The sequence below is a fragment of the Macaca fascicularis genome, chromosome 7 (assembly GCF_037993035.2).
Source record: "Macaca fascicularis isolate 582-1 chromosome 7, T2T-MFA8v1.1".
In the NCBI taxonomy this organism is placed as follows: domain Eukaryota; kingdom Metazoa; phylum Chordata; class Mammalia; order Primates; family Cercopithecidae; genus Macaca; species Macaca fascicularis.
Genome location: NC_088381.1, coordinates 887,979 through 898,648, shown reverse-complemented (window position 1 = coordinate 898,648; position 10,670 = coordinate 887,979). Strand labels below are relative to the sequence as shown.

The 10,670-nt window shown below is 47.5% G+C and overlaps 1 protein-coding gene across 4 annotated transcripts in view; it reads right to left on the bottom strand.

Annotated features, from left to right (window-relative positions):
• Positions 1–10,670, bottom strand: part of HERC2 (HECT and RLD domain containing E3 ubiquitin protein ligase 2) — a 220,595-nt gene that overhangs the window by 95,101 nt on the left and 114,824 nt on the right. For all 4 annotated transcript variants that reach the window (XR_012414636.1, XR_012414637.1, XM_065547623.1 and 1 more), the window contains exons 42-45: positions 10,369–10,599; positions 9,075–9,213; positions 7,662–7,805; positions 2,496–2,638 (exon numbers count right to left, since the gene is read on the bottom strand). Coding sequence is in view for 2 of the 4 variants with exons in the window: in XM_065547623.1 (XP_065403695.1) it covers positions 2,496–2,638; positions 7,662–7,805; positions 9,075–9,213; positions 10,369–10,599 (657 nt within the window). In the remaining 2 variants the exon portion in view is untranslated. The remainder of the gene's footprint in view (positions 1–2,495; positions 2,639–7,661; positions 7,806–9,074; positions 9,214–10,368; positions 10,600–10,670) is intronic.

Sequence of the window (10,670 nt, the reverse complement as noted above, 5' to 3'; positions counted from 1 at the left end):
TACTGAACTGCCTATGAGAAGAAAACTCCCCGTTCTCCAGAGGAGGAACTCAGAGTCAATACAATGTAATGTCCAAAGAGTCCAGAATGAAATCAAAATTCTCACATATGTGAAGAACCACCACCAAAAACTGACTATAATCAAGGAAAAAAAAAAACTGCAAAGAGCAGCACACCAACAGGTGGGCAGACATTAGTATTAGCAAACAAGAAATTCAACATAACTATCATATGTTTTAAAATGTATAGTAGGCCGAGCACGGTGGCTCAAGCCTGTAATCCCAGCACTTTGGGCGGCCAAGACGGGCGGATCACGAGGTCAGGAGATCGAGACCATCCTGGCTAACACAGTGAAACCCCATCTCTACTAAAAAAAATACAAAAAACTAGCCGGGCGAGGTGGCAGGTACCTGTAGTCTCAGCTACTCGGGAGGCTGAGGCAGGAGAATGGCGTGAACCTGGGAGGCGGAGCTTGCAGTGAGCTGAGATCCGGCCACTGCACTCCAGCCTGGGCAACAGAGCAAGACTCCGTCTCAAAAAAAAAAAAAGTATAGTAAAAGACAGATTTGGCCAGGTGTGGTGGCTCACACCTGTAATCCCAGCACTTTGGGAGGCCAAGGTGGGTGGATCATGAGGTCAGGAGTTCAAGACCAGCCTGGCTAACATGGTGAAACCCTAGCTCTACTAAATATACAAAAATTAGCCGGGCGTGGTAGCGGGCACCTGTAGTCCCAGCTACTCGGGAGGCTGAGGCAGGAGAATCACTTGAACCCAGAAGTCAGAGGTTGCAGTGAGCCGAGATCATGCCAATGCACTCCAGCCTGGTGACAGAGCAAGACTCCGTCTAATAAAAAAAAAGGATAGACTTAAGGGATGACGATAGCAACTATCAGAAGAGATATAAAACTATTAAATGAGAGCCAAATGGAAATAAGAGATGTGAGAAATATAAAATAAAGTATTTCTTGGATGGACTTAACAGATTAGGCCCAACAAAGCAAAGCATCTTGACCTTTCAAACAGATCAAGAGAAACTAACCAAGCTACTAACAATGAGAAAAAAGACTTTCTATTAAAATCCTAAAAGGAACTCACTAACAGTGTAACAGATGTATAAGAGTATTTCCAGAAAAGAACAAAAGGAGCAAGATAGGGGAAAAAACAATAGTCAAAAGTTTCCAAATTTGGTAAGGGAACAAAAATCAAGCCAAAGATGCAAGCAGCTTAAGCAAATTTCAAGGAGGATGGTGGGATGGGTGGGGTGGGCCACCATGGCATACATGAGCCCAGCTCAGTGAAACTGCAGAAAACCAAAGATAACAGAAAATACGAAAAGCAACCAGAGAAAAAAGACATTTCATACAAAAGAAGAGATAAGAACAACGACTTTCCATCGGAATCCATGGAGAGAAAACAGCGGAAGGTCTCTTTTTGGTACAACAGTCCTTTGCAATTCCTGAAAGACAACTCTACGTGGCCTTCTAGGTGTTAACATTCGGCATCTCCCAGCATGACTGCAGGCTGTGCACCACCCCACGCGCTCTCAACTTGCTCAGCAAGTTGAGATAAAGTCTTCTCTTTATCTCTGCCAGGGAGGCTGGAAACACAACCAGGCCCTCTGAAATGAACCTTCACCTCAGAGGTTCCCAGACCTGAGAAGAAGCTGGAGTTCGGAAGAGCTCACGGCCAACCTCCTCCCTTCCTGCCCACACTCGTCTCTTGCTTTCTCCCTTTGCACCCCCCACCATCTTTCCAGCTCATTCTAGGACTGGGGGAGGGCTCCCACCTGCCCAAGGCAGAGGCTGCCTCACCTGGACCCTTGCTTCGAGAAGGGCCCTGCTCGCTGAGGGTTTCTGTTAGGGTAATTTCTGACTGCCAAACTGAATACTGACAGTTTTATTTTTGTCTTTGATATTTTACCCAGATTTTTAATGTATTACACAGCAGGAACATCTCTAATCCTCTATGTTGCCAGCCATGAAAGCTCCCATCCCTCTTACACTCAATCACGTGGCCTCTTCTGCGGGAACAGCCTATAGCCCTGACAGTGCGCCTCGCCACTGCCCTCACCTGCTCCACAGCATGGGGAGAGCTGAGAGGCTGGCGGCACCAGAGCACACCCAAAGAGGCTCCTGAGTGAATGAAACAAACAAGTGGGTGCCAGAGTCCTGATGAGCCTCTTTGAATAACTCTACTTCCTGGAAAAAGATCCCTTCATGAAGATGTGAGCATTTAACCCATGCTGCATCTAGTTAATATTTTTTAATGATTTACACAAATCCAAAATAAGGTTAAACTTCAACCCTCTCCGTCTTTAGTATTATAATTTTCTGCAGACTATGCACAAACATGGTTAAAACCTAATGCATCATTAGAATTATTTGCATACTATCATTTAAAATTCAGAATAGATCCTTAAGAAAGTATACATCTAGAAAAAAATTGTTCACAATTTAGTACTGTGGATTAAAAACTTTCAAGGCTGCCTGGCTGTACCTCAAGTTCCTGTTTATCAAATATGGCCTTCACAGGAGACGGCTGGGTGGCCGAGGCCAGCAGCTGCTGCAAGAGGATCATGGGGGGCTGTGGCCCTTCAGGAGACATGTCCCCAAGGTCAGGTGATGCCACTGCTCCATCATCTGAATTTAAAAACAAAACATGTGTAAGATTCTATTTTCAACTGCGAACACCACTTTACTGTTAAAGGAAATGCATTGAGCATGTTAAATCAGGTATGACTTCTGCCTCATTATGTGATAGAAAACCAAAATCTTCAAGGTTCAGACATCAAACAAAAATTAGACTCTAGGCCGGGCGCGGTGGCTCACACCTGTAATCCCAGTACTTTGGGAGGCCGAGGCAGGCGGATCACGAGGTCCAGGAGATTGAGACCATCCTGGCTAACACGGTGAAACCCCGTCTCTACTAAAAATACAAAAAATTAGCCAGGTGTGGTGGCGGGCACCTGTAGTCCCAGCTACTCGGGAGGCTGAGGCAGGAGAATGGCGTGAACCCGGGAGGTGGGGCTTGCAGTGAGCTGAGATCATGCCACTGCACTCCAGCCTGGCCAACAAAGTGAGACTCCATCTCAAAAAAACAAATATTAGCTGGGCGTGGTGCTGCGTGCCTATAATCCCAGCTACTGGCAAGGCTGAGGCAGGAGAATTGCTAGAACCAGGGAGTTGGAGGTTGCAGTGAGCCGAGATCACGCCACTGCACTCCAGCCTGGCAACAGAGGGAAACTCCAACTCAAAAAAAAAAAGAACTAGACTCTAAACCACTTTCACTGCCTGCTTTTGGTCTCTGTCTGTCCTTCATTAGGGCATCTGTCTCTTAGAGCCAACAAATGCTCCTTTCCAGATTTCTGCACTTGGTCTGATTCTTTCTCTTTTTCTTGAGATGGAGTCTCACTCTGTTGCCCAGGCTGGAGTGCAGTGGCACAATCTCAGCTCACTGCAACCTCTGCCTCCTGGCTGAAGCAATTCTCCTGCATCAGCCTTCCCGGTAGCTGGGAATACAGGCACACACCACCACGCCAGGCTAATTTTTCTATTTTTAGTACAGATGGGGTTTCACCATGTTGGCCAGGCTGGTCTCAAACTCCTGACCTCAGGTGATCCGCCCGCCTTGGCCTCTCAAAGTGTTGGGATTACAGGAGTGAGCCACCATGCCTGGCCTACACACTCTTTCATGTTCACTCACAGCTTCAAACCCCGACACAGACACATCCCACGTGCATATTTCTAGCTGTAGCTTTTTTAGCTAAGCCTTGTTGAGATCATTAAGTGACCCCAATTCCAAATGTGTTATGTGCTCAGGGAGATGGCTCTTTGTCTGTTATGAGTAGCTTTAGGTGCAGCCTTTAGGACTCTGTTTGACACAGCCCTAGGGAGATTCACTGCCCTGAAGCCCACTGCACACAATCTAGGTACTCATCAAGGCACTCACAGCATTTGCATGTACTGGTTTTCTTCAGTGACAATTTCGGCTAACTAGACCAGGGGCTGGAAATCTTTCTCTTAAAGGGCCAGAGAGTAAATAGTTTAGGCCGATGGGCTGTACAGTTTCTGTCCCAACTATTCAGCTCTGCTACTGTAGAGCAAAAGCAGCCAGAGATGATGTGTGAACAAGTGGTGTGCCTGTGTTCCCATAAAAATGTACAGAAACAGGTGCACAGCAGTTTTGTCAATCTAGCTCTGTCCGGAGTCCCTGCTCGGCCCAAAGCAGCCTTGATAATCCTGATTCAGGTCTGCGGTAACTGCTCCCCGGGCTGAGCGCAGAACAGAACAGCCAATCCAATTCCCGGGCTCCAATCTCTCAGTCTCTACAACTGGGAAATCTTCACGTTCCCTACAACCTCTGCTATTGATTGATTCTATGCTTTCAATCGCTTTCTTTCACCCTCAGCAGGTTTAAAATTAATTTCATAGCATCCTCTCCTCTTAAGATTAAGAAACAAACCCACAAACTCCACATTCGACTGGCCTTGCTTATTTTTTTCAAACGCACTACTCACTATTCTCCCCTCAACTCAAGCTTGAAACAGCAGGCATCTTCCACTTTTTGCTGGTTCCCCACAAAGTTGTCATCTCCAAGACTACACCATCACAGTGGATGGCACCCTCCTTCCACCAGAATCTTCTTTCCGTTTTCATGCCTTCCCCCTCATCACCTGACACAGGAGCAAATCTCCATCTCTGTCATCTCCCGTTTCAGATACTCCTATACCTTACTAGCAGCTGTATCACCCGAAGGTCAACGCTTACCATGTGGCCCCTACCACAGCTTTCCAAGTGGGCCTCAAGTTTCACCCTGGTCTCCAAGGTACTCTGTAACAGGATGTCAACCACCCGTCTAGTTTCAGCCCCACCACTTATCAACAAACCCTGGGCTCCACGCAAAGCAGAGCTGCTCAACACGCTTCCAAAGACTCGCCACTTTTACTCCTGTTCCTCCTGGCTCCACCACCAGCAGAGGCTTGTCTGCCGGCATGTGTCCGCCACAGCCTTCAAAGGCTGCCTGTGCAGTGCTCATCTGCCACTGGCTCCAGAGGCCTGTGGAACCACTCACACACCTCACCGCCCCGGCCCCGCGGACAGACGGAGGCCTGTGGAACCGCTCGTACCTCACCACCTCCGCGGACAGACAGAGGCCTGTGGAACCGCTCACACCTCACCGCCTCCGCGGACAGACAGAGGCCTGTGGAACCGCTCACACCTCACCGCCCCCGGCCCCGCGGACAGACGGAGGCCTGTGGAACCGCTCGCACCTCACCGCCCCCGGCCCCGCGGACAGACAGAGGCCTGTGGAACCGCTCGCACCTCACCGCCCCGGCCCCGCGGACAGACAGGCCTGTGGAACCGCTCGCACCTCACCGCCCCGGCCCCGCGGACAGACAGGCCTGTGGAACCGCTCACACCTCACCGCCCCCGCGGACAGACAGAGGCCTGTGGAACCGCTCGCACCTCACCGCCCCCGCGGACAGACAGAGGCCTGTGGAACCGCTCACACCTCACCGCCCCCGCGGACAGACAGAGCTATCTGCATTCGCTTCCTCTCCTCATCCAAACTCCAGAGAGCAATGATCACAGAAAAGAACTTCTCCCCAAAACACTTAGCATAATGTCTTTCAATAGTAGGTGATCAAAAAACGTTTGTTTTTTTCTATTAAAAGTGACACAAGCTCATTCTAGAAAACTAAATATAGAGAAATATAAAGAAAATAAAGACAGCTAAATTCCACCAAAGATTACTGTGTCACTATTTTGCTAAACAGATGAACTATGGCATATCTATAAACGGATACACATAGCAATGTGCTTTTCTGTTTACTTATCATTTTCATGTTTCCATGGCACTAAACATATACAGCTAGCCCTCAATAGCCATGGGTTCTTCATCCAAAGATTCAACAAACCACAGATCAAAAATATTCAGAAATAAGTAAAACAATTCTTAAAAATACAAATTTTTTTTAAAAAATAGTTAACAACTATTTACATATCATTTTATTTATTTATTTATTTATTTACTTATTTATTGAGACAGAGTCTCGCTCTGTCACCCAGGCTGGAGTGCAGTGGCGCAATCTCTGCTCACTGCAAGCTCCGCCTCCCAGGTTCAGGTCATTCTCCTGCCTCAAGACTCCCGAGTAGCTGGGACTACAGGCGCCCGCCGCCACACCCAGCTAATTTTTTGTATTTTCAGTAGGGATGGAGTTTCACTGTGTTAGCCAGGATGGTCTTGATCTCCTGACCTTGTGATCCACCCACCTCAGCCTCCCAAAGTGCTGGGATTACAGGTGTGAGCCACCACACCCGGCCTACATATCACTTATATTTTTAAAGTATTTGGGAGAATGTGCATAGGTTATATGCGTATACTACACCATTTTATAGAATGGCCTTAAGCATTAGTGAATTCTGGTATAACTGGGGGTCTAGGAACTCATCCACATGGATACTGAGGGAAGACTCTATTATGTACCATCATTTTGAATGGCACCAAGATATTACACTGTATGGATACACAATATAAGAATGGGTATTTTGGTGTCTACAGTTTATCAACATAAAAACAATACCAAAAAGGAGGCCATAACGACATTGCTGAATACATTATTTACTTATTTTTTTGAGACAAAGTCTCACTCTGTCGCCCAGGCTGGAGTGCAGTGGCACAATTGCACTCCGCACACACTGCAACATCTGCCTCCCAGGTTCAAGTGATTCTCCTGCCTCAGCCTCCCAAGTAGCTAGGATTACCGGCATGGGCCACCACTATGTCCCGCTAACTTTTGCTTTGTTTTTTTTCTTTTTTTGAGACAGAGTCTCCCTCTGTCCCCAGGCTGGAGTGCAGTGGTGCGATCTTGGCTCACTGCAAGCTCCACCTCCCGGGTTCACGCCATTCTCCTGCCTCAGCCTCCCGAGTAGCTGGGACTACAGGTGTCCACCACCATGACCGGCAAACTTTTTGTATTTTTAATAGAGATGCAGTTTCACCATCTTGGCCAAGCTGGTCTCGATCTCCTGACCTCGTGATCCGCCTACCTCGGCCTCCCAAAGTGCTGGGATTAGTCATGAGCCACCATGCCCGGCTGGTGAACATATTATCTTTACATGCCTCTTCGTGTGATAAAGTCCCACAGAAAGACTTGCTGTATCAAAGTATATAAACACATACCTACATGTATGAATTTCAAAGTCCGTCTCATTTCTTCAGACGCTTATCAGACGGCTACACCAACTGAAATTCCCAGCAGCAGCGTGTTCATGGAGTGCTATTTCATGTGCATCTGAAGAACCAGCGTAGGTTCTTCTTGTTACAATACAGGTTCTATTTCTATGGTCTGGGGTGCAGCCTGGAGTCTGCATTTCTAACACATACCCGTGTGCCATCAATTTTGCTGACCCATGCACCAAACTTTAAACGGGAAGGCATGAAAATACCTTTTTCCCTCCCCACCCACCAGATGCCCTCTGTCTTGTCTTATAAGATGACGATGACAATTTTATCCACAGTTGGTGGTTGCTAGGAGGCCACTTGTCTTTCTTGTATATTTATAAGCCATCTATGTCCATTTTTATGAACTGATTGTTCACATCCTTTGTCTACTTTCTACTGCTTTTCTTATAAAGCTTTAAGAACTTTTTAAAAAGATACCTGCATGAACAGTTCCAGTTTCCTGAACAGCTGGCTGAGACAGGATCTGCCGCAGTTTATCCTGGTGGGAGAGCAGCGCCCGACCTGCTTTCAGGATGTATAGCTTCAACTGCTGGCACCGCAGCAGGTCCAGGTCCACTTGTCCTGTGGAAGGAGAGATCCAGTGAGAAGAGCGTGCCCTGCTCAGACTCCCTCAGCAAACCTCTGCCACATGGCGGTGAGTAACATTCTGCCCTTCAGGAATCCGCCCACCACACACTGTCTGTGACAACGGGCTCGCCTTTCCCAGTGTTACACTCGGCGCTTCTGGGTAAGCACCTTCTGCTTCCTGGGTCTTCCTTCCCTGCTCTCCAGGCACCTAACTTGATGGGACGCAGGATTCAATGGTTATACACAGCACCATGTTAGCTACTATTAATATGAGCAAATGTTCCCCAAGTTGCTGAAGTTTCAGCTGCTTTCACTCTTCTTCTAAGACTCCTCTGAGAGAATCTGTCGGCTCTACTAGCTCTTTAACTGATGAAGATCGCAGCAATGCCCAAGGCTTATCAGACGCCACAGAAGCAGCACGGAGAGCATGGGGTGGGAAGGAAACAGGGCCACAGGTGCCACTCGGGCACTGGCTCGACTTAACTGGCAGACAGGTTTATTCACCACAATGGGAAATGGCAGCTACTAGAGAAGGTCAGCTGAATTTCGGACGTGCTGCGATTTACATGCACTGCACCTCCAAGCAGAGATGTGAATGGGAGATCCAGAGTTGAAAGTGCTTACATCATAAATGCTAAAGCAGCAATCGTAGGTCTGTGGGAGCAAGAGGGGAGAAAACTCAAGAAGGGTGGACAGAATATGCCACAGTTATGAGTGAAGCCATGAGAACATCCAGGATATAAAGAACAAGCAGAGAGAAGAACTCCCTAGGAACACAGAAAGAAACTCGGGAGAGCTGCATTCTAGACCCAAAGGAAGGCAGAGCCAAGCAAGGCTACAGTCTCAGCCACTCTGAATGCCACAAGCAAGCCAGGTGGCTTCCAGGACAGAGGCCCCTGGATCTGGCAGGGAACAGGCCATGAGCCATGGTCCAACAGGGTGACTGGGCCACAGGGCCCTGGGATGGAGGGGAGGAGAGAAGAGGTGAACACAGACTTTTCTTCTGGGATAAAGGGTGACACTAAGAGGGTGTGAGCCATGGGGTTCTTTAAGTGTGGCTCCGAGCATGGTGACGAAGGCTGACTTGAAAACAGTCATTACCACGAACACAGGGTTACACTCCCAACTGCAACTCAACAAATGGTGAGCCCACGTGAACCCCAGGACTTTAGCAGGCCTGTGAACTCACTCGTGAAAGAACACTGTACAAACAACATGAATTTAAGACGGCAGCTATTTCATCAAGCAGCACCATGTACTGACCTGTAAAGGCCTGTTTAGTAGATTTCTTTATTTTGTGCTTTTCTAACTTGCTTCCAGCGAGGTTCACCAACTGAGCCCAGACAGACAGCATGGGCTCTGTGAAGGGCAGGTTGTTCACATTAAAGGCCACAGCAGGGAGCTGGAGAGGACACAGAAGCTGTCAGCATGCGGCCAATATGACTAACAAATGAAACATTCTGAAAGTCATCAAAACCATGGGCTTAATCCTGAAATGCCACACATACCCATAAGCCTTTTTAGAGCTGAGAATAATCAGTTTTTAAAATGATATTAAAGGCAAGATACAGACTTACACATATAGTAAGTATAATCTACATTAATTTTTCTTTACAAATCTGTCAACAATAATTACATCAGTATGGTGGTTACTATCTTCTCAGGTATTTTCTATATACTTCAAGTTTTCTACAACATGTATATATTCCTATAAAAATAAAAAAGAGTACTTTATAGAAAATATAGTCAGGCCAGGCACAGTGGCTCACACCTGTAATCCCAGCACTTTGGGAGCCCAAGGCGGGCAGATCACCTGAGGTCAGGAGTTTGAGACCAGCCCGGCCAACATAGTGACACCCTGTCTCTACTAAAAATACAAAATTAGCCAGGCGTGGTGGCACACACCGTAATCCCAGCTACTCAGGAGGCTGAGGCAGGAGAATTGCCTGAACCTGGGAGGCAAAGGTTGCAGAGAGCCGACAAGATCGTGCCATTGCACCCCAGCCTGTGACAAGAGCAAGACTCTTATCTCAAAAAAAAAAAAAAAGAAAAAGAAAAAGATATAGTAAGATTGCACTTGGGCTACATGAAAATAATGTAAATGGCTCCTTCTGTGTATCCCTGATTCACAGGTTAAGTTGACAGTAGCTGCTACATTGAGTCATGTCACTCAAAACAACTATGCATTTTCTACAGGAAGAAAGGTTGTTTTTTTTAAAAGGAAACATGTTTAAGTTTTTTTAAAACGAGTTGTTCAATAAAAAGTGAACTTCATAAATTCACATTTTAAAATAATTAGAACTACCTCATAGATGCACGGTACCTTCCAGGTTGCTAAAGCCCTCGTGTCTCTGAGGCTGAAACACACACGAACCACTGCTTTAGGTGCCCTGTGAGACAGGCTCTGCTTACCACAGAAGCACAAGCTCACATAGCTTCCTGGAAGGCAAACTTGAAGTACCAGAATCAAGTTCTTTCAAATGCTAGTGGTGGTGCCCGGTTCTAGCGTAAAGCTGAATCCCCTTATCGTACAGTAACCGAGCACAAGTTCACCTACTGGTTTCAGCTGACTCAGTGGGCACACGCGACACGTCCGCATGTCGGAGAACTGCACGGTGATTCTGCCCTTCGGGGTGATGCGAGTCACGGTGCCTTCTCCAAACTCATCGTGCACAACTTGGCCGCCCAGGCGCAGGCGACCATCGATGCCTCCAATCACAGCCAGGACCGCCATGAGGCCCCCCACTTCAGGGTTCTCGGAGTCGGGGAAGTAGTCCTCTAGCTGGGCCTAGTGCAGACCAAACAGCGAGCTCGACCAGGGACACGCACGGGGCTGCCCAATCCCTACGGGTTTACCAT